The sequence below is a fragment of the Sinohyriopsis cumingii genome, chromosome 15, assembly GCF_028554795.1.
Source record: "Sinohyriopsis cumingii isolate HCF-2022 chromosome 15, ASM2855479v2, whole genome shotgun sequence".
Lineage (NCBI taxonomy): Eukaryota > Metazoa > Mollusca > Bivalvia > Unionida > Unionidae > Sinohyriopsis > Sinohyriopsis cumingii.
In genome coordinates, this window is record NC_142975.1 from 35,680,097 (window position 1) to 35,706,238 (window position 26,142).

Sequence of the window (26,142 nt, forward strand, 5' to 3'; positions counted from 1 at the left end):
TTTTATTTATCAAGTGTTGATACTTCTACAGAACTAGTTATCCGTGGATTAACAAAACAGAAGTGATCGTTATATTATGATATCTGTTAATTTCTTTGAAGATAAATTTATTTTGCTAATAAAATAAGTTTACCTTTTCAACTTAGCAGACATGAAAGATCCAAATTTGCGTAATGAAGGACAAAAGAACAGTCCACAGGGAGGTCACGATACAAAGAACACACATTTTAATGACATTACAAACAAGACCTCTCTTTTCTGGATATGTTTCAATAACACCTTTGCATAAGAGTATTGTATAGTGTCCCACAAAATGTAATAGCTATTCTATATTAACTGTCGTAGATACCCTCAGGACCTAGGACCTAGGAAATACCTCGCAACAAACTAGTCTGGAACAAATATTTCGTTAATTTTGGAGATTAAATCATTGAATTAATTCCAGACATTGCCTAGATGGGAAAGAAATTCATAACGAGCGGAATTTTGTAAGAAACTATTATATCATACGTGGAGGTTGCAGTACTTTCATACTAATCTCCATTACCAGGTGTCCGACTTTTGTCATCGACTGGAACCACAGACCTCATGGAATCTAAATCGCTAAGTCACCAGCGCTCTGTCGTGGACATCTACAGCAACAGCTGGGGTCCTACAGATGGGTATGGTTACTCTGATACTGGGAGTCTAGTTAAGGCAGCACTATTAAGTGGCATAACATCGGTAATTAATACCTTCTACATGTTTTTACAGTGTAACTAATAATAACGGAATAATAGAATTTCTGATAATTGTTGTTATTCTGTACATTCATAAGTCCTTGTCTACGAATCTGTCTATATATATATATATATATATATATATATATATATATATATATATATATATATATATATATATATATATAATCACGATACTTTTATTACCAAAAATTATGACTAGTATCATATGCAGTTTAATATGTTCTGTTAATATACATTATATATTGTAATTTGAGTTAATATTGACGATTGTAAAAAGGTAAGCATATTTTCAGGCTATCATACAAAAGAATCTAGGATATTGTCATTGTCTCTAGATGTCTGTTTGTATTATACTACACATTTATGTAAACCACAAGGTAGAAAGTCACGATAATATATTGACATCGTCTCCGTTTAATAAACCATGCACAATAGAGATACTAATGTTGGGATGTAAGTTGGGATGTAAGTGGGAATGGTTCATACATAGTAAACAAAGAAAACAAACAACATGGATTTGCCGCGGCAAGTAATGGAATTAACAAAAGGCGGCTTATTTTTTAAGGAATCGCTCGTCAAGGAACAGTTGATTATTTGATGAGTATAAATGAAAAAATAGATATTGACTCCATCAAAGCAATAAAACGATGTCAAAACGTAAGGTGACATGAAAGTATATATTTTGTAAATTTACGTATCTTTAAGATCTCCAAGACGATGGATGCTCGATATAAATTTCAGTCACTTACGAGAAAAAAAGAAAAGCAAGAAAATCTACATCTTTAAATGAAATTGTGAGCGACTTAGCATGAATACATATTAATATCTTCTCATACATGTTTCATATGCATTTAAATATGGAATATGTCCCAACAGAACTGGCAAAACCATTGAATTAAATGTTTTTATAAACTGATACCATTTGAATCTTTTATGGCCGATCTAGCGTTCGAATCATATGTTCAGTCTATTATTCCTTACCACACACACAGCCTGGAACCTTTTTACAACTTGAAATATTCTATAATTGTCGACTTATAAAATATCAGGAATGATTTATTGCTATACATTTTCATTTTTAAACTATGTAACATTTATAATTCCTGTCATATTGGGTTAAAATGGTAGCTTTTGCCACAAAGGATAACGTGAGAGTGCCATAAGCAGGGGATAACGTGAGAGTAGCATAAGCAGGGGATAACGTGAGAGTAGCATAAGCAGCGACGGTCAGCTTAGGTACATTTCACGGTATCGAGCCGAGAAATTACAGTTAGTTGAGGTGGAAAAACAATATTTTGGACATAATATATGACAATGAGGTCTCAGATGAAGCTGATGTGAAGTGACATCAGACAAGAGAGAGAGAGAGACAGAGAGAAAGAGATTTTTTTGTTGTTCTAGGGTTTAACGCCATTTTTCAGCACACGATAGGCTATACATGGCGGCCAGTATTAATGGTGGAGGAAGAACCCGGAAAATCACAGGAAAGAACCACCGACTCTCGAGAAGCTACTGGCAAGCTTTCTCACATACCCACATTGGCCGAATCCGAGACTTGAACCTACGCAGACAGAGGTGAGATGGCAGTGATCCGTAACGGAGAGCGCTTTAGACCACTTGGACACTCGGGGACCCTGAGAGAGAGAGAGAGAGAGAGAGAGAGAGAGAGAGAGAGAGAGAGAGAGAGAGAGAGAGAGAGAGAGTATTTTGCCAGTTTATAGGTATGTCTTGCACAGTGGAATGTCATGCTACATGTCTGCAGCATGATGCCCCAGCAGACATGTAGCATGATGTCCCACCCAGTTACATTATCATGACAGCGAAGCTGCTGTTACTACCATTATTTATACGTCTTTGGTTCCTTTCGACCGTGGTTCGAACCTGCGACCTCCCGCATCCGAGGCATACACTCTAATCACTAGGCCACCGGAGCGGTTTTGTATCAATTCTATTAATGAAAACATAAAAACAGAGAGTTTAAATATACTGTAAATTAATGACATTTCTGTATAAAATTAAACGTAATTAATTATTGTTTATCTGTGAAATATGCCCTGCAAGTTGCTAGGAATTAGAGTGTCTATTCAGTTAGTTGAGTGTAAGAAAACAGGTCACTTACTGGTCCAAAACCTATATTTCTTTTTAGAATAAAGAAAACAGTCCACTTCCCTTTGACTGCAGATTAAATCCATTCGTATGTCCAATAGAACATTTTTAAAAATTCATAGCTAAAGAGTAAATCCATATATGCAATGCAGACAGACGATGACAGAACTAAATTGTATGTATCTAGGCCTAGTCCTGGTTACGTACATGAGGGATCTTTTATAAACGCCAAATGCTTAATTCAATTTTGTAAAAGTATGCATTAAAAATTTTAAAAAATTGTTAATAAAAGGTGATATGTAATGAATACATCATACAAGTTCTTTATTTAGAACCAGGGAAAGAACTCGTTTGATACTGAGTTGGTATATACGTCTCGCACTGACCGGCTCGATATACCCTACGCCGTATCAAACTTGTTCTTTCCGGCCACTCGGAACAAAACAAATGTAGTTTTTCCTGTGTGTACTATAGTAATGCACCTCATGATACTTGATGTACTACTTTTATTTAAACCCCCTATAAATTTCAGAAAATTTCCTAGCTGACATTTTCAAGACACAAAATAACTGAGTGAGTGAAGAATAAATGATGCGTACTGCTCAATGCTTCGCGTATGACCATTATCAGAACCATGTTCACGTGGAATTTAAGACCCGCAAAATAAACAGTTTATATAAAATGTCACGAAAAGAAATGATAAAATCCAGCCTACGCAATTTGTAAACAATTGTACTACATGTGTTAAACTGTTACTACTTCTAAGTTTTATTTTGTTCTCTGTGTGTTTGATAAGAAATGCTTACATTTCACGCGTACAAATAGCATATCCACTTTTATTCACTCAAAGCAAGAGAAACGCGTACATTTCACGCGTTAAATGGCTCACCCCCCCCCCTTAATTCATTCAGCCAGAGCTCTTTTTATATTACAATCTTGTGTCCGAGATAACAAAGCTTTAATAAATTACAGATTGTGTGATTTGTACCAATTTACCTTTTACTTAGGGCCGCTCAGGTAAAGGTGCTATTTTCACCTGGGCAGCTGGAAATGGCTACAGGTATGATAACTGTAACGCAGATGGCTTCGTAAACAGCATCTATACTATCGGAGTGACCAGTCTTGACTCAACTGGTATACCCGCCTTCTACTCTGAAGTATGTGCAGCTGCAATGGCGACAACGTACGGTGGAACGTCTACAAGCCGCTACCTTGTAAGTAGAGTAATCGTGGCTACAGTGTTAAGATGACAGTCGGAAGGGATCGCAAGTATTCGTACATCTTAATTTTCCAACCAACCACTCGCTCACACCGCCTGAAACATCCAATCTGAGACTGTATTTAGGATTTGTAACTGTTATTACAATTTTTTCATTCGTATGAATCACCATACTAAATCTTCTAACCCTCCCTCAATCGGAATAGCTGGAGACCAGCTTATAATGTTGAATCCCTATTAACTTTGAAAATGTAGCCTTTGACTCCAATCGATCATTGCTAGTCGGATGCCTCCAGAATCCTACACTTTTCTTGCCATCTATAGTCATTCTCATAAAGCGTCATATCAAATATGACAACACCACACCCACACCCACCCAATCAACTCAGTATGTGTTGGTGGAATACGGGGTTACAATTTAACAGATTGACGGACGGACGGATGGAGACAGCCTATGACAATATATACAAAATAGACGCGGATATAAAAGCTGGAACTGGGAAAAAAAAATTAGTAGTTCCAGAATATTCGTGTGGATTAAAATTTAATGTCCACCAACATCAAGATCAGTTGAATAAGTCAAAGAGTTCAAATAGTGTCGAACTCTGTCGACATTTGGAAAGCATGTATACGATACCTGGTTCTACCCGCTTAAAATGAGATTTAGCTCATATTTTAATTTCCGATATTTCATTTTATTATTTGGAAGTTACAGAATAGTTTGACATCTATGTCTCGTTAGGTTTTATTCATTTTGTTTCCTTATCTAAGCAGCTAATTTGAAAATTATTATAATTATTCATTGTGATTTGGGGACAAAAAGTCCATAAGATACGTCTTCTTCGTATACTCAGGGCCGTAGAGAGCGATCACAGGCCCTGGGGTAAGAAACACCCGGGTTTCTCCTAGTTCTTGTTCAGACAAAAAATTTCTTTTAGAAAATTAAGGTCCTGGTCCCCGGAAATATATCCCCAGTTGCCCCAACCCCTTGTCGGCTCTGCGTATTTTTCGGTGTAAAACAGATGCTATATTACATACACTATTGTTACAATTTTCTGCAGTATTTTCTTTATCTAATTGTGTAACAAATCCTTGAAGATTAATAAACTCTGCATTCATTGCGTTAAAACATTCACACAGACAAACAAGGAATTGATTTTTTTAAATCATAAATTTGCCTCATTTCATTGGCTGATAACATCTCATTATCTACCTCCTTGATTAAATATAGATCTACAAGATTTTACGATATTACCCAATATGCTCGTTGATATCAACACCGAGTGCAATATTTTTGCACTACATAAAGGATGTATTTGTGTCTCTCCTAGTATTCTACCGCCTACTCAGGAAGTTGTGCAAATGATCTCCAGGGAACATCGTTCTCAACTCCAGTCGCATCTGGCATCATCGCACTGTCATTACAAGCAAAGTAAGTTCATAATTGTATATCATGTTTGTCAATTTTAGAAAGTGTAGGCCTCCATTAGTTTCGAAAATTTTAAGCGGTAAAGTATAGCTTACAGGTAATTTAGTATAGCGATTTTGAAGCAGATAATACACTGTATTAGAGAAGATGCATTTTGTTTACCAAACGTTAGCGATTTTGATAAAAAAGGTATTTAAAATTTGGCGAGTATTGTTTTAGTGCTTCTAGGTCTACAGGTGTTACTATATGCTGTATAAGGTGATAAATTTGGACTGGGCATATTTTTGCAATCTCATTCTGTGACCGCTATATCACTAAAAAGTGTCAGCTGCTTCCTAATATACAAATTAGGTTTCTGAAGAAATGTGTGATAGCGGATTGAAAACTGTTTTCAGATTTGTTTAGAAGTCTTTGAAGTTGTCAACTTTAATTAATTATTTTAAATATTCCATTACATGTATCCCGATACTCAGACATGAACCTAAAAGTGAACAAACAATTGATTTCTTCTGAAAATTGATGTGGTAACATAACAAATCTAATAAACATTGATAAAAGGCAAGATTTCGCACAATGCAGGTAAAAAGAAGACTTTTTAACTTTGTACATTATATCTTCAAATTTTTATTACAGTCCGAATTTAAACTGGAGGGATGTTCAACACCTGATTGTTCTTACATCCAAGAAGCACTCACTGTCGGACAGCTACTACAGCTGGCAGCTGAACGGTGCGAAGAAATACGGTAAGATTGCGTATATGTCGTCCAATTCAGCCCACAACTATATGAACAGATTGGTCACTTTTGCAGTTACACTTTATTGGAATTATCGGAAATATTATTCCATTTAGATGTTCAACGGTATATTGCTTAACATCACTTGTAGTCCACGAAACGAAAGAGTTACGTCATTAATAATAATATATTATTTTGCTCTGTACATTTGTGACACTTGCTGACATCATTTAGTGTTCAAACAAATATAAACCACTGGTACATCCTCCCGTTTTACTCCTTAGTGGCATTATAGTTTCTGTGAAGATTCAGAGTTTAGTCCATTAGCATGTGGTATATACATGCTCGATACATGTATGGATCCTATTTGGTAAATTTACTAAATAAAGAAATTTACTAAAACTTTAAGATTATGAGCCTCCATCATGAATAATAAGAATGTGGTTTTCATCTCCAAGTAAAATGGTTAAACTTCCAATCCACCACAACAAGACGTTAAAATAGTCTGGTTAAACCTATATATCGTATATCATTATCTATTCCGTTAACACACACACACACACACACACACACACACACACAGAGCGTACATACTATACATATATTTTATTTACCTCACATACAAATACATATATTTGTCCTTTGAACGGAGTACAGATTTACTACAGGCAGCTGTATATTGACTAAGTGAATGCACTCCTCACATCGTTGCCGAGTGTGTCAGATATATAATGTAGTTCTATTCATTTTGTGGCCATTCATTATCACATTTGCTTATTGGTAAGTTGATTGTTTTCTTTTTTGAGTTTCTTTTTCTCTTTTCTTTGATTAAATCAATATATTACACATTTACACATATGATTTAAACATGAAAGACGGTATTAACGAAGAAAGTAGAGCACCATAAACACATGGTTTGTACGCCATTCACGTGAACGCTCAGCCATTCACGTATCGTCGGATGGAAATTAATGTGAAATAGAAACTAAGCGAACTGATGAACCAAAAAGATGTAATTAAAATATTTTAATATAGGTACAGTTGATGTAAGTCATAATTCTGCTTTAATAACAGTCCTACCGACCATAAAACTCTCTCTCTCTCTCTCTTTGGTCTGGTTGACTTTAAAACTTAAATCCCCTCTCTCTCTCCGTCTCTGTCTCTCTCTGTGTGTGTGTCTCTCTCTCTCACTCATCCTTTGGTTGGTTTGACTTACATTTTACCATCATTTGTAAGTCCAGAGACCTCGTCTTTTCACAGATTTTCGCCCGCATCTTGCTACGATGGTCCAGAGAGAGAGAGAGAGAGAGAGAGAGAGAGAGAGAGGAGGTGGCGGCCTTTTCATATTTAATTCATAATTTTTAGAAAATAATAATAGTATACGAAACAAAAACAACAAAACATGAAATACATCACAGCATGTGTACAGAGTTTGTAACCTTTTATCATTGACGAACCACATTCTTGTCGGTTGCTTGGTGTAAGTTCAATTTCAAGGCCTTCATCCATCACAAATTCTTTTTCTCTCAGTCCAGATTTCTGCGCAGTTGTTTTCCGTTATGCATGAGAACGGAGGGGGAACGGAAAGCAGAAAGGATTGCAATTAAATTGTGTTCGATGTTCAATTCGTTTAGAAAACGGGGATTATTAACTCCTTTTATCGTTATTTTCATGTCACTAATGATTAATGTGTGGAAATTCATCACTGATCTAGAATAAAGAGCACACGGTTGCCAGAATGTTTATATATGCGTATTATTGCGCCATGGGCGGATCACAATTTGATCTACCAATAGTACTGGTATATCAATTTGGTTTATACCATCACTTTAAATGCCTTGCTATTGTATGCATATATATATATATATATATATATATATATATATATATATATATATATATATATATATATATATATATATATATATATATTCCTTTGGATAGTCCACCCCAGATTGGGATTTGGTCTGATGGATGCAGAGGATATGGTCAAATATGCATCTACATGGACACAAGTTCCGAGCCAAGTCACATTCCAATCTTCCACGAGCAGTCCCTACTCGTAAGTCTTGACCGTTGTTGGCAGAATTCATATCTGATTACAAAACTACACTTTGATAGATGAATCTTAGTGCTACGACTCTATGGTTGTAAACTAGTTAATAGAAAAGAGCAAAAACCACAAAAACGTTTTGTAAAATTCACGAATAATTTATTTTCTTTTGAATACAAAAGTGAAAATTTATAGAGAACCTACTTTATTTTACTTAAAACTCAAATAGTTCTGAATGTTCTATCACAAGTCCAAACGTATGAAGTTCCAACTGAATTCCAGTAATATTTCGAATAAAAATTCCGATATTGTATGTGTTGATATGCATGTAGTCTCGAATGTGCTAATGTGTCAATGACCTGGAATGTGGTGATGTGTTAACAGTCTTTTGATGTGTCACTATAATATAATACTAAATGTCCTTGTCTAGATTCACTATGCTTAGAGAGATTTTATAAGCTAAGTCACAATATTAGAACCAGAATGTATGTCAGTCTCCTCTCTAAAACAAGTAAATTTGTCAACAAGTTATGAATTTTCAATGTAAAACTGATGTTCTTGACCCAGATTCAAATAAACATTCGTATCTCTATAACAGTGATATGAATATATATTTGATCTGTAATTTTAGAGTTATATTATGTTGTTTACAAAATAAATGTCACTGGTCGTGCCTATTATTAATCTAACTTTGGAAAAAGGTCTGTAAAAAGTAATTACATACATAAGACACAATTATTAAGAAAGAATACAATATATATATATATATATATATATATATATATATATATATATATATATATATATATATACATATATATATATTTGTATTCTTTCTTAATAATTGTGTCTTATGTATGTAATTACTTTTTACAGACCTTTTCAATTAGACTTAGTATATATATATATATATATATATATATATATATATATATATATATATATATATATATATATATATATATATATACTAAGTCTAATTGAAAATTTACCTCGAAACGCATTATATATTACTCTTTTTTTAGTGAATACTATACTATATATACGACTGTTTATGTTTAGTGGAGCTATCTACTCAAACAAATAGACATAACTTAAGTTCTACCTTTTGAATAAAATACAAAGTGAAGGTCATTTTCAAATATGACAGCAGAATCCTGTAAATGAAATTGTAAAACAATCGCTCTTTTTATACATTTAAAAGATGTTTCTTTGTATAACAAGACAGGTTTATAATTTCATGACATTGAACAGTACAATCTATGTAAATACAGATAAAATGGTTGTCTTTATGAACGTAAATCATTCGATTGGAAGAATCAACAAGTGTTTAATTTCGTTGCAGATACGTAGGTTCATCAGGAGTTTCTAATTCAATTACAATTGGTAGTGGTTGTACAATTCAGTATCTAGAGCATGTCCAGGCTCAGGTAAGTCGCGACAATCGAATATATGATTCTGATAAAAGTTCATCAATTCATTTTTATGTTGGATACGAAGTCATGTTAAGGACAACATCACAATCGGTTTATGCATTCTGTCGCAAAAGACACATGTCACACAAAATCTGATGTATATAGGTTTGTGTATGTGTGTATGTGTATATGTGTGTGTGTGTGTGGGTGTGTGGGTGTGTTAGTCTCAGTCCATTTAAAATTAGTCTTTCGTTAATATTAGTTACTCATTAATGATCAACATATGTATGTACTGTTAGATTTATTTTTAAAAAATAGTTTTTTTTTCTTCTCACAAAAGCATGGGAATATAAATGTTGAAATCCAATCCCGTGTCATTTGTTCCCTTAGTCTTCTTTTTCGTATTCGTCTTCTTTCATGTTTATTATTATTATTATTATTATTATTATTATTATTATTTAAAATTATTATTATTATTATTATTATTATTTAAAATTATTATTATTATTATTATTATTATTATTATTTAAAATTATTATTATTATTATTATTATTATTTAAAATTATTATTATTATTATTATTATTATTATTATTATTATTATTATCGTTAAGGTGCCATTACGAAGAGTTATTTAGCCTTTATATATACGTTGAAATATATGGTAAAGAGTTTAATATGTACGGATTTGATATATATTGTAATACAAAATCCAAAATGAATAAGCATATAAAGGTGGTTTAGAGTAATACATGTCAATATTCAACACATTGCTCTCAACAGGTATATTTCCAAGCTGATGGTCTTGGCTATATCGAGTTAACCCTGACATCACCTTCTGGCACGAAGAGTTATCTGATGACTCAGCGGTATCAGGATTATAATAATACTGGGAGTGGCACTTGGACATTTATGACGGTACATCACTGGGGAGAAGCTCCTCAAGGACAATGGACCCTTAAAATGGTTGTTCCTTCGTTAACAGGTAAATCATCCATCCATTCATGGACTCGTCTGTTTATATATATATATATATATATATATATATATATATATATATATATATATATATATATATATATATATATATGTATGTATGTATCTATATATATATATATATATATATATATATATATATATATATATATATATATATATATATATATATATATATATATATATATATATATATATGTATGTATGTATGTATCTATATATATATATATATATATATATATATATATATATATATATATATATATATATATATATATATATATATATATATATATATATATATATATATATATATATATTGCAAAAAACTGACAACGAACAGTGCGAAACTAGTATTTAGCTAGCCTGAGCGATTTTCACTCTTTAACGAGTATTTTTCAAAGGCAAATACAAAACATAGACAAGACAAACAAATAAAACAGAAAAACGGTTATGTTTGCGAAACTTTACATGGTTGTTTCTATAGGAATTCAACCTCTTAACTTTATTATGTTTCAACTAGTTATTTCAGCTTGTTGCTGATACTGGAAAATATTTGTATTGACCTAGATATTGATGAGCCATGACAACATCTGTTATTTTATACAAATTTGTGTTAGCTCAAATTATATCCCAGCTATTTCTTTGTTACAGTAGTCATAGGCTATTAAGCAAATTTAGTTAATTATATAAAATAAAATGTGTCGGCTGCAAAAGATAATTTTATTTTTGCATTCTTGTCTTTTTCTGGTCTTCTTGGTTTAAACCACTTGGTTTCAGTGTTCTAAGGTGGCGTATCCAGCAAGATTCCTTTTCTTTCTTGGTTTGGGGACTCCAGTTGGGGTTGTGTGTAATTGCAAAAAGTGTTATATCACTGAAAGTGTGGCCAGGGGAGAAGAAGTGTTCTGCGACCGGACTTCTGTCCAGCTTCTTTGTCATCCAATCAGATGTATGAAGGTTGATGCTTATGTGTGCCTTTTCACTTTCTCCAACATACTGAAGGCTACATATATTACATGTGATGAGACAAATGACATTCTCTGTTTTCACGTTTTGTTTGGACCATGTATGTTTAATTTTTCTTTAGTCACTGGGCTAGAAAATGTCCTGGTCGCTGTCATATGTTGTCAGGTTTTGCACCTTTTATCACCACAGGGGCCAGATTGACTAGTGTGATCTTGATTAGTGATTGGCGTTAGCTTCGCTCTGACTAGGATGTCCTTGAAAATTTTTGGTCTCCGGTAGGCGACTACAGGTTTGTTAGGGAGGATAATCGTTAGTGCGTTCGACGATTCCACGATGGGCCAGTATTTTCCGATGATTTTATCTACTTTTGTCTGGATGATAGGTTAGGATAAATGGTGTCCTATCAGCCTTTTTCTTCTTTCCATACTTGAGTTGGTCATCGAGGTTTGTTTGTTTAGCCCTTTGGCTTGCCTCCATAAGCAGGACTTTGTCGTAGCCTCGGTAAATTAAATGTTTAGATAGCTCTTCAGACCTCTTTAAGAATGTTTTATCGTCGGAGCAAATTCTGCGTATCCTTAGTCCCTGGCTATATGGGATGTTCCTAATGCAGTGTTTTTGGATGACAGCCACTTGGGAGGAGATACTGGTGTTTGGAAGTTGGTTTGGAGTATATGTCTGTATGGAGTTTGTTTTCTACCATTCTGGTTGTTGTGTCCAGGATTACTTGGTTTGAGTTGGAGAACTATGCCATTAATTGTATTGAGGGATGGAAGTTGTTTGACTTTGATATAAAATCATCCAGACTTTCTCTTCCATGTTGCCACTTCATTACCAAATCATCAATAAAGCGTACTAACTAGTATGTTTTAAGTTTAACCGATGCTAAAAGTTTACTCTCCAGTTTTCCCAAAAATATATTAGCATACGAAGTGGCCATTTTGTACCCATTGCGGTTCCATTAATTTGGAGGTAGTTTTCTTCATTAAATTCAAAGTCATTAAATTGTAGGACAACCTGCAGGAGTTGGACAAGGACGTGTGTGGGTGGATTGTCTGCAATTCTAGTTTCCCACGCTTCTCTACACGCCTGTATCCCTTCATTGTGCGGTATGTTAGTATATAAAGATGTGACGTCTATGGAAACAAGCAATGTATCTGGCAGTAATGGTTCGCTTGCTTTGCTTTTCATAAGGTAATCTGTCGTGTCCTGAAAATTTGATGGTAATTTGTGGACATGTGGTCTCATAAAATGAACAAAATATTCTGATATCCATTCTGTGGGATGCCTGTTACTGGAGATTATAGGTCTGCCTGGGTTTCCTTGTTTGTGGATTTTAGGTAGAAGATAAAATCTACCTGCCCTTGGGTTTTCTGGGCTTAAGTAGTTTCTCGTTTGCTGGTCTAATTTGGTACCCCTCGTCAATAATATTACTGATGGTTTTTTATATTCCAGTGTTGGATCATAGTCTAGTTTTTGGTAGAACCTACCGTCACTTAGTTGTCTACCTGCTTCACTGGTGTAGTCTTCCCTATTTATAACGACCACAGAGGAACCCTTATCTACTAGTTTAATTATGATGTCAGTTCTGCTTATCAGTGAGAGTTGGCACCTGTTTCTTCTTTTGTCGAATTAAAGTATCTGTTAGTATGGCTGATGTGTCTGGAAGTGTCGTTTGCAACTGAGTTGATAAAGGCTTCTGGATTTGGAAAGGAGTGTTATTCGCCATATATGTATTCTATATATATATATATATATATCTTAAACATAAAATGATAACACATTACAATGTTTTCATTACGCAAGGTGAGAATGGCTTTCTTGAGGTCAACATTCAAATTAGCAAAATCATTATTATCACCTTTATCATCATCATAATCTGATATTTTGTCTGCGTCTGCATCGTCTTCTCGTTATTATTATAACTATTATGCTGTCTGTCTGTATTATTATTATTATTATTATTATTATTATTATTATTCACACGTAAATCGTTTTCACTAGAATTTTTTTTCCCCCTTTCATTAAAGGTTCAGATATACAAGTTGAACAGCATGACACATGATAAACCTTTTACGGCGATTTTAAATAATTTATTTAGAATGTCCCACCTATGTAGTGGAACAATGCAATTAAATGGAAATTAAGTCTTTATCACACACACACACACACACACACACACACACACACACATATATATATATATATATATATATATATATATATATATATATATATATATATATATATATATATATATATATATATATATATATATATATATTGTTTTTAATTTGAATACAGGTCGTTTGTATACTTGGAAATTGATACTCTACGGAACACAAACCGACCCACTGCCGAGTAAGTATATTTGCTCTTCCAATATATGAAGCCTGCTATAGGCATTGCTGTAATGTTTCAGACATTTGTCCGATAAAACGAAGCAACGCAGTTAAATGTAAATTTCCTGAAACACCATGTTTGCGACCAACAGTACACAGTAAGATAAGCATATACAACAATTCTTTTTAACTGTCATCGATGTAATCGTTCTTTTACTTTCATCGATATAATCATTAATATCGCACATTAATGGTTAGACTATTAACAAATTAAGTGACATGGTTTTCTCATGATTTTATCCTAGTTTTATATTAAAGATTGATAGGTTTTGAGCTCATCACTGTAAACGAATTCACATTAACTGAGTGATTAAATTTTTTGAACTTACTCGAAAAATATTTCGGAACTGACTGGACAAATACATACTATTTGTTTTACTGATTATGTTTATAAGAGATAGCATATGTGTTTCATGTATACGATGCACATTTGTTATATCACAAGATATATAAACGTTTCATTAAAAAGGAAATGAAGCGTTGTCGATTTTCCTTTCTAATGAATAAATTGATACAATGAGTCGTATACCAAAAATACAGTGTACGTAAATTGCATATATTTTATTTATACTATGGATAAAATACACATATTTAACATTTACAATCGACTCAAGATCTACTAAATAATCTGTGTTTTGACACGAGGTATTAACTCGTCACATCTTCGAAGAGTGTGTTACAGACTGCATTTGCAGCTATTGCAGAGATTCACAATATTCCTGGAAATTTGTATTCTTCTTTTTATACGGTTCAGTTTTCATTTGTATTGATGAATACATAAAATAAAATGTGATTGAGATTCAAAAAGTTAAATGTGATTTAAATACAGAATCAATAAATGAGTGGGAATAGGACAATCCGAATGACGAACAAACATGAGGTAATTCAAATACTTGAATTATTCGCAGTTCATCCAAGTCCTTATTGCATTTGACTGATCGTTGCTTCTGAGATATGATTCTTTGTCTTTCATTCTCTCTGTCGGGTTTACTATTTCAGGCACATGCAGGTCGAGGTCGAGAGAGAGAGAGAGAGAGAGAGAGAGAGTTAATCTTTAAACAAGTGAAACCATATTGGATCAGTTATTTGTAAATTGACTGCCAATAAATCTCACATGAAAACCCAGTGCAGCAGTAGCATGTGTTGACTTCAATGTCTTCAAAATGAAATTGTACTTGCTGTCCCTCGGTCTTAATATTGTTCAGCATGATAGTACCGCTTGATACGTGCACATTAGTTTTTCTCAGATATGAAATGACACTCTATATTCACTTTACTCGCATATATTTGTAATTTATGACAAATACAAGGCCATGTTCGTCTATCAGTAATGGCACTCCAGCAGGCACATAAAAGCATGCATCATATTTATTTTTTTAAAATAGTATTTGAATGGAGTGGAGGTATTTTGACGAGCATCTAAAACGTAGGTTGATGATACTGCTATTGGTTTGCAAGGGAATATGTATAAATTATACACACGGCTTATGATATGCAATATTGAAATCAGAGGAACTGATACTTTTTTTTAAATCTGTTTTTGTATTCGTGTGTGTGTGTGTGTGAGAGAGAGAGAGCGGGGTAGGGGGTGGGTGGGTAAGGGCATTAAGGCATTGAAATATTTATAAAATATTCCATGTTAAAACATTTCTTTAGGTTTATAAAACAAAGACAAAACAACATAACATAGCAAACCAAAGTTATATATTGCTGTTAAGTGTCAAAAGAATTTATATATTGCTTTAACCTTGTGTAATCAGACTTTTGTAACTTTGTCATTGGTATTTTGACTCAAGGAAAATGTATACATAGCGTCGTCTCAGGTTCTTTTAGGTAATTTGTTATAATTCATTTTCATTCTGTTCAAATTCGAGTGTCTAAGGATTAGCCTGCCGGACTCGCAACTGAAAGGTTGCAGGTTCAAATCGTACCATCGGACCAGCTTTTATCAGTTACCGTGTTGTATTCTTGGGCAAGGCACTTTTCTCCAATGTTTCAGAACTAAATATCCTGCTTGTGTTGCTGTTAGTGAAGCCCCAAAACAAATCGTATCTCACTCCACACATTTCAACGTATTTTATTTCGTTGAGGACTGATAGATAATACGACTGCGTGGAACGAGGGTGTAATTTCGATGAAATTGCGGAACGTATGTTATTAATTAGATAATGAAGATTGGAAGGGCGAATATGGAGGCATTTTCTCGGTAATTTCTTGGAAATTCATCACTCAGTTTAGATAGCATTGCAGTAATAGTGTACCGTTGAAAACTTAATTATATACATTATTATAGGGATGTATTAAATAAATTGCTTCATTCCAACACTTTCTAATGCATGTTTTGTATGTATGTACGTATGTATGTACATATATATATATATATATATATATATATATATATATATATATATATATATATATATATATATATATATATATATATATATATGTGTGTGTGTGTGTGTGTGTGTGTGTGTGTGTGTAGTATGCATGTTGTATCAGTGATATACCACGACGTGTTACATTTTTTATTAAAAGGAAAGGAGGCTTGTCGAGTTTCTTTTTAAATAAAAATTTATAAAACGAGTATTATGTCATTGATACAGCGTTCATGCTATAAATATATTTTATTTTTATCACACACAAATACACATATTTGCACTTTGAATGGACTTACGATATGCTGCGGGCAACTGTTTATAGACCGAGTGAATTAACTCCTCACATCCCTGCGAGTGTGTCCGCTTCAAAATGTAGTTTACGATTGTTCTTGTTGTTCACAATCACATATGCAAATTGATAAGTTGATTGTTTTCTCTTTGAGTTTCTATTTGTATCCACATTTATTAAATCGATATGAGACACACTCAAACTTTAAATATCAAATATGGCTTTTATGAAGACAGTAGTTTACTACAAACACGGTTAGCTTCTTGTACACTGAACATGAACTGTCAGGCATCCACGTACTGGCGTATGAAAATTAGCGTGGAATAGAAACTAAGCGAAATGACTAACCAACAAGAAGTAATTAAAGTATTTTAGTATTGGTATATCAAATTGATATATATATATATATATATATATATATATATATATATATATATATATATATATATATATATATATATATATATATTCTTCTTTTTCTAACCAGATATTAATGTCTGTTCTGGGAATCCATGCGCCTCGGGTGAGACTTGTACAGGGAATAACTATGGATATGAATGTAAGTATTGGTGCTGAGTCCGCATCGTCATAGGGAAAATATACGCAATGAATACTTCGTATTTTCGTAATTTATCCTTATCTCATCAATCGCTGTATTATTATAAGGTTATTATGTCAATGAAACGTAAGTCGATTGTTTCAAATCAGGTGTGTTAATGACAAGTGGAGGTTCTTGAAAATGACCATGACCTAGATGGATTCCTTTTTATGCACATGAACTGTAATTGAAGGAGTATCTAACCCAATCACAATCTAGTCCAGGAATGCACACTTTACAAATAATATCATATAGTTGTGTATTTCAATGCACATGCCTTAACAAGGCAGGTCGATTTTAAATGAGATAACTATGAAGACAACAAGTCTCAGCTTCGGTTGTGATTGCAAACAGACGGAGGAGGGACGACGGGCATTATATACACGTTGGGTATCTTTGGTCTAATTCCGAAAATCTCATGAATAAATGTATGATACAGTTGACGACACCGTCAATTATATGATTACTATTATCAACTGAATGAGTTACAACTATACTGCGTTACAGTTTTTTTAGTTTGTGGCACGAGGGAAGACTTTTAGCTCAGAATGTTGTTGTTGTTTTAGGGTTTAACGCCATTTTTCAGTACAAGGTAGGCTATATATGGCGGCCAGTATAAAAGGTGGAGGAAGAACCCGGAGAAACCTCAGAAGGAGCCACCGACCCACGAGAAGCTACAAGCAACTTTCTCATATATCCACATTGGCCGAACCTGAGACTCAAACCCACGTAGACATAGGTGAGACGGCAGTGATCCGTAACCCTGTGCGCTTTAGACCACTCAGCCACTCTGGGCCCCTACCTCAGAGTGTAAAGTTTTACATGAGTGCTGTAGCAAACACATAACATTACAAGCCGTGTATAATCTTTGCTCCTTCAAGATGAATTAAAACACGGATATATTCTTTTCAATTCATCTACATAAAAGAATTTATTAATAGTCAGTCAGTCTGGGTATTTCCTATTGTGTCATGATAGTTGCAAATATGCTATCTCAGAAACTTGCTAGCTAACTGGAAACTATGTTCATTTCAGGGTCATTTGTTTTTCTTCTCTGAAATAAGCGTTCGTATTTAATTAACAAGTGAGATCCAAAATGTTCCATACGTGTGACGAGCATTGACCAGAATTCTAACTGGTCCAAATATTTATGTTCAACTTTTATATGTATAAAAGTATGTTCAAGAGGACAATATTACAAAGATGTCTCTTTATTTGTATATTTAGGTACCAATGTTTCATCTACAACGACGTCTACAACGACGTCTACTTTGATTTCCACCACCTCATCTACGACGGCTGCAAACGACTCATCTACAACTGTTGCCATTGCTGCAGGGGTGGCAGCTGGCGCCGTACTTTTGGTCATTGCAGTGGCAATAGTTGTCAAACTGAAGCTGGGAAGTGCCGCACCGGTTGCTCCAGTAATAACATAAATCATCATTGTGACTGACGGACCAGCATCAATAAGAACATCCTCGTAATACCCAGTTTTCCATGCAGTAGTTTTTTTTCTTCTTTCTAAACTGACAAAATGTTTGTAAATTCATTCATCAGTCTCGGATGACGTTATTAATTTTAATATTTTTCACGACTAAAAAGAAAAGCAATTTAATAACTGCAGAGCTGGGCTTCTTTGGAGAACAATTTACATGCCGATAAAAACGGAATGACAGTACCTGTTATCTTACCGGCTCAGGAATGTCTTGCACATACCGGTATCAGAATCGGATCTTTCTTGTCAATTGTTGAGCCACTCTACTAAGTGATGTCAATGTATATTCCTGTGTCTTTATAACCGAACTGTTTCATATTTATCATTGTTCTGGGAAAAACTTACATGAAAGTGATTTTATGTATGTGATGTATCACTTTGTGTGTTTGTTTTGTTGTTGTGTGTTTCTTTTAAATCCAAACCAAAAAAAAAAAAAAATAAGTAAAAAGAGAAGAAAAAAAAGCGATAACGTGAAAGACAAATATTTATATATTATCAGTTTTCTTTCAGTGTGAGCGAAAGCTTGACACATTGCTAAGAGGACTAAATAATCATTTTAACTTCCACAGAGCAAATGCTTCCAATATCTAACTTGTTTGGTGTGTGTCTGTTTTGTCAATATCAAAACATAACAGATGTTCATGTTTCAATACTCTGTAAGAGTATGTCGAAAGTCCGTTGCTTCGATTCCATTAGTCTGGTGTTATATTACGTGTTTTAATTGATTTGGATTCTAGACAGAGCAATTGTATATGATTGTATGTGTGGATGCATGTGCGTTAATGGATATACAAAATCTACCCTGATATATGAGCACGCACGAGAATGTGATTTGTTTGATTGGTGGATTTGTTAGCTACCGCGAGGAATTTGTAGTTGTTTTCCAAATTCGTAAAAGAAAGAAATATGATTATTTTACTTGAAATTGCTATTTTGTATGGATTTAATGTCAACAAATTTAATTGACCCAAATTGTATTTACCGTATTTCAGTGAATCTTGTCCGTACATTCAATCTGTGATACAATATACATAATCAGATATATTCAAAACAGTGTCCTATGTTACCTATATACATTTATTTTTGAACACAATACAGTTTTGTATCTTAAATATCAAGTGACAATCTGATTATATTTTCTGCATGTTGCAGTGCTTATTCAGTACTAGATTTTCATGTACTTACTGTCATTAAAGATACACGTGGCTTGTCCTAATTTTATTGCACTTTACCGGGTTCATCATCATATTTCTTGCAATTCTCCTGTGGCCACGATTGCAAACTGTTTAATGTTGAAAATAAATCCTCAAACGTTTACCGTGTTTCTTTATTAGTTGTTTCTTACCTCTCACCCGATTCGTTTTCAGCTCTAGAACAAATCCGTGACCGCTTCGTGAACATTTACTGAGAATACGACATTAGACTCATATATATTCTTCACATACATGATAAATATACACATTTTGAACGTTGTATCAAGTCTGTTGTGTGGTAAGTTCTAACAGTGTTTCATTTGATAAAAAGGCTACTGTGTTGGCAAGATGATGTTCTTAATCGGTAGAAAATCAGAAAACTCAGATGAAGCTACCAATTTTAGGACGTCATCATTATAATTATTATTGCATATGCTGGAACCATCGCAACACCAGGACTGCAATGATCCAAAGTGAGCGTTTTAAGTGAAGATGCACTTCAAGATTCCTGAATAGTTCAGGCTTCCTCTGCCTTAAACTTCACTTTAATTATTAGCTTATTTTGTGTGCATCTTCACAACAGATAGGAATACGTTTGACAGATGTGCTTGGTTTTGCATTTAGTTGGGTTCAACACCACCGTTCAGACCATGATAGACCATTCATGGCGGCCAGCATATTTGATGGGGTAAGAACACTGAAAGAAATACTAGCCTACGGGAAGCTAATGATAAGCTTCTTTATATATCCACGTGGGTCCATACCAGACGCGAACTCACGCTCGCAGATATGAGATATGCGAGTGATCTGTAAAACGAGCGCCTTGGACCATTCGGCAATCCATGGCTCTCAACTTATGTCTGATTTTCTCCGTCCAGTGCAAATACTAATGATGGCAGGTGTTTTCAAAGGCTTAAAATCATTACATAATTATAGTAGTGATTTAGACTGGTTATCGATGTTTTTCAGTTGTAAGTAATCATGATTATCATGCAGTGTAATATTTAAAAAACAATAAATTGTCTTTATTTTCCAGACGTCATCCGATATCTGTTATCTCGTACCTAAATATATTCTTAGCTACAACTGTATTATAATAGGAATCATTACAATCAACATCATGTATTCGTTTCGACGAGCAAAACATTAACGAAACAAGAGATTATCGCAAGGCGTTGATGATAGGATCATTGAAGAGACAACTTGAGTCAAACTGGCGGAAATAATGGAAATAACCGCAAAAGCAATATGGACTTCTTATGGCGGGAACGAACAGTTGAAATTTTCCATGACGTATATTATATATTATAACAGTGCCAAAAGTTAAACAAGTCAGTCAAAGATTAATTCTCAAATGCTAAAACAGTTTTCGAAATACTATTGAATCATGAATGATCACCGCCTATGGATAAAACGAATGAGGCTAGTCGAGGCGAAAGTTAACATTTATATTTACTTTACTGTATACTTTAGGGGTTATTTGGCGTCAGAATTATGATGAAGTGGATATATCTTCTGTTAATCTACGATTGGTTTCTTGATTGAGACATAAGTTAGAGAGATTTTCACTAAAACTGCTTGTATTAAAAATACATTTTCCTTCACAATGCTCTACTTAAATAGCAATTTTATATTTTATCACGACTTAATACATATAGACCACTACTGTTGCATGGGAATTATGAACAAAGTTTTTCTTTTCAATGATACTGCATGACTTTAGGGAGTGAAATATCTTTCAGATAAAAATAGCTTAAAATTACTCATTCAAATGTAGTAATTTATTTTTATCATATACTCAGATTCATATATCAACAAATGATTCTAAAATAATCCGTTTCATACCACTAGATAACACAAGGAGGAAAATAGACACCTATCTCAACATATACCTCTTTTTGAAACATGCGCCTGCCACCAGCTGTAACACCCTGATGAGATAACATTCCTACGTCATCACGGACGCGCAAGGATATTATTTTAAGTTGACGTTCTTTATAAAGTAGTACAGTACAGAGCAAAACTGCACCACTTCGATTATTTAAAACCAATGGGCAAAAATTAAATGGGTATGTCATAGTAAAAAAATACCGTTTTGAAATGTATCTTGCCTGTCAGCGTGTATTTTTAGGTGACTGCATCTGTATGGAAAACTTTGAACGAGTTCATATTTTCCCATACAAAATGTAATAACCTTTTACTATAAACTCATTGTGCTTTCCTGTCTAGGGCTAAATAATAAAAATAACAGACTACAAATAACACACTAATTTAATTTATGCTAGATTCCGAAGTAAATACACAACTACAGGTTTAGCAATACACAGTAATAGTATTAATGAGCACACACCACCACTCAGAGACATTTGAACTTGATCGCGCGCTTATTCATTCGTTTCAAAATATATATATCGTCTTCGTCTGCTTAAAACTGAAATTTAGAGTCATATTGTGAATGAATGCGCATTTAAACAATTTCTCCAGCTGGATTGGATGAAGGAGTCTCGTTTTTCTGTCGATCCAATGTTAATCTGCTTTTCTAGCTGTGTTTGACCGGATTTATTAGGTGTGTCAATTCCGTACAATGTCCATGTGACTGGATGGGCTGCCCTTCATGCAGCTGCACTTGTGTTTCTCGTCTGTCATTGATTGCTAGGAATCATTATGTTGGAAATACTACGAATTATTTTAGCTGAAATTATCAAAAGGAGGCAGTATTAGATTTTGTTTGCTATGGAATATCACATTCGTTTCTTTTTGAGTGCAGTAAGGAGAATGTAATTTTTATTTAAAATATATACGAAATTACAGTACAATTTTGCTGTGTGGATCAAGGTTTTGAAACACACGTAATTCTGATTAGCGAAACTAAGACAACATATTCTGAGGAAATTCAAGATTCCAAAAGGTAAGTATATTTATTGACATTTTTATTAGCAGCTCAAGACGGCATATGTTTATGCCATCTCACCTGTATTCTTCTTGTAGAGGAACCCCATCTATTTACCTGACCAGTATAGTTTGACTTATATATGCTAAAATAAATACAAATATTGTCTCAGAATGTAAAAAGGGGAAATCTGCAAAGCAGCTGTAGTTAGGCCGCCCATTTGGTCAGCGAAATAAGACTTTTTCCCGTCTCGGCTTATATCCTCTGCGGTTATTGGCTTTCTACCAAAAACCTGCCTTCTTCAGTTGAATTTGTGTTCGAATTTAGGTGATTGGACTGACTTGTAAAGTAGAACATCTCTGAAGGAGACGGTGTAGGCTTTGGCCTTAATATACATTCCAATGCTATTTTCATAGTCCATTGAAAGCACGGGTCATAGTTCGAACCATTCTATTTGCGAATAATTATGAACATATCACCTAAATAATTGTTTAACTCATAAGAATGGTATTTTCAGTACGGATACAAAGCGGATATTACGTTCATTCGTTGGCTTGGTTGAAAGGTTCTTTTATGATTCATTGAACGCAATCACTTCGACACCTTTATGATTTCTTCTTTCAAACAGACTAAACACCTTGTTTAGTGATCCACAGACAGGTATGATAAATCAAAAGCTGCTGTGTCCGCTACAAGAGAGTATATTGTTTACAGCCAAGACTTGATTTTAACACACGATACTATTTTTAGACACATTGTTTGCAGTAAGAAGCAGTGCAGAATGGAAAAATACTGCACAGTTCTGACAATGTAACGTTAACGGAGAAAACGAGCAATTAATAATAATGTATACTGGTGCCATCCAAAAGGTACCATAACAAATCAAAAACCACGGACACTGAAGAAAATCGCAATAATTCAGGTTGAGATTCTTTTCTAGGTATTGAACATTTTTAAACATTGATAGTTAATAAGCCGTAAGTTCAACTCCGTTTATTGTACTCCAGTAAAATCTGAAATAAAAAAATACATATATAGATAATGAGGCACGTCATCGTGTACCTTTTGAGTTACAGCAGTAGTACTTACTAGCATATACGAACATGACGTATTGCATCAGATTTACTCAATGGATATGGTAAGTGTCAATACAAAAGAAAATAATTCGTTACAATGAGCAAATAAATGTGAATAAAAAAGTTAAAATTGCTCATAATTATTATAACCCTGTGTTGTTCTGCTTCGGTTAAAATTATTTGACACAGTCTATGTCACTGAAATGTGTTTCCCTCGTTATTTATTTGATGTTTAGTTTTGCTTTAGTTGTATTAATAACAGTAATCTCCCAACAAGCATGCATTAAGCACAGCTTTATTATATGTTACTTGAATAGTCAACATTTATCGAACTTATCAGATATGTCAAGTTTTGCCTTCCAAGAAGGTTTAGAAAGATTGAGGAACCTACAGACTGCAGTATGACTGAACAAACTGAGTTGGCATTCTTCGCTATTGATACAAAACATGTAGTAAATTACTTCCTGTATTACAAATTACGTCCAAAATTGACAATTACTTCCTGTATTGATATAACTCAGTGGTTTATTAAAATTTAACACTGTTACTAACTTATGAACCAAAATAAAGTTAGGTAGGAAGGGTGGATGGAGAATAGGTACATAATAATGTATATGTTTAAATTCCTTTAGGTATATACTAAAAAATAACACTAATACTACTACAGCTACTACTACTACTACTATTACTACTACTGCTACTACTAATCACAATAATAATAACAACATCTTTACTGTCAGTACCTACCGACCTACCTGCATACATACATAGATACATACATACATACATACATACAATCAATCAATACATACATACATACATACATATATGCATACATACATACATACATACATACATACATACATACATACATACATACATACAATCAATACATACATACATGCATACATACATACATACATACATACATACATACATACATACATGCATACATACATACATACAATACATACATACATACAGTCAATACATACATACATAAATACATACATACATACATACATACATACATACATACATACGTACACACACATACATACATACATACACACACACATACATTCATACATACAATCAATGCATACATACATACATACATACATACATACATACATACATACATACATATATACATACATACATACATACATACAATCAATGCATACATACACACACACATGCATACATACATACATACATACATACATACATACATACATACATACATATGCATAAAAATGTGTCAACTATGCATATCATGGCTTATGTAATATCGATAAATAGTAAATATAGCATCACTTAATTATTTCACATAAATTTGATATAGGTTATATCGAGTGTTTCCTACAAATGATATAAACGTAACTGTTGGTTTCATTTGTCAGACTATCCTAAAGGAATTTTACCCACTCAAAACTAGGTTGCAGACAGCGCTTGCTTTGGCGTAGAGTAAATGACCTTTTCTTTCCTTTGAAATAATAATATTGCCTCTTGTTCTTTACCATCAAGGTGGCATCATCTCTGTTAACTTTGAGTCATATCTAAGCTAACCCCCATTGTCTATATGTGCAAATGTTGCACAATCCATTCTCTGCTCATTGAACTTGGATTCAAATTCTTATACAAGTGTGAACTCTCTATTTCGTATTCCCAGGTTTCATAAATCCTAAATACTGTATGAACAGTTACGTGATATTATGTAAGTATGGACAGACGGACATGAACATATTGTCACCAAATTTATACTGACATTGTGTGTGCGTGTGTGCAATTTGGATTTTTTAAGTAACTTTAACAATGTTTTAGTCTTATCGCTACGATGTATGCAGTGGCTGTTGATAGTAATGTCTAGCACTGGGGCATCATGCCGCAGACATGTAGCATGATGTCCCACCCAGTCAAATTATCCTGACACCAGGCCGACCAGTCCTAACACTAAGGTCTTAATGCTGAGCTCCAAGGGAGGCAGCTGATATTACCATTTTAATGTGTTTGGTGTGACTCTGTCTGGGTTCGAACCCGCGACCTCCAGCATATGAGGCCACTTAAGCCATAGGAGCGGTCCAAAATGTCGCCCTAATTTACCAAATACATATGAATTTAAATGATGCAATTTAATCTAGTACAAAAGTAATGGAAG

At 33.8% G+C, this 26,142-nt stretch overlaps 1 protein-coding gene across 1 annotated transcript in view; it reads left to right on the top strand.

Annotated features, from left to right (window-relative positions):
- LOC149781597 (furin-like protease kpc-1) overlaps positions 1-20,137 on the top strand; it is a 25,029-nt gene extending 4,892 nt beyond the window's left edge. Inside the window, exons 4-13 of the mRNA XM_089935648.1 lie at positions 551-723; positions 3,857-4,063; positions 5,400-5,500; positions 6,131-6,240; positions 8,176-8,293; positions 9,630-9,714; positions 10,482-10,683; positions 13,962-14,018; positions 17,217-17,288; positions 18,555-20,137. Of these exons, the coding sequence (XP_089791774.1) occupies positions 551-723; positions 3,857-4,063; positions 5,400-5,500; positions 6,131-6,240; positions 8,176-8,293; positions 9,630-9,714; positions 10,482-10,683; positions 13,962-14,018; positions 17,217-17,288; positions 18,555-18,763 (1,334 nt within the window). The 3' untranslated portion in view covers positions 18,764-20,137. The remainder of the gene's footprint in view (positions 1-550; positions 724-3,856; positions 4,064-5,399; positions 5,501-6,130; positions 6,241-8,175; positions 8,294-9,629; positions 9,715-10,481; positions 10,684-13,961; positions 14,019-17,216; positions 17,289-18,554) is intronic.
- The last annotated feature ends 6,005 nt before the right edge of the window (positions 20,138-26,142 follow it).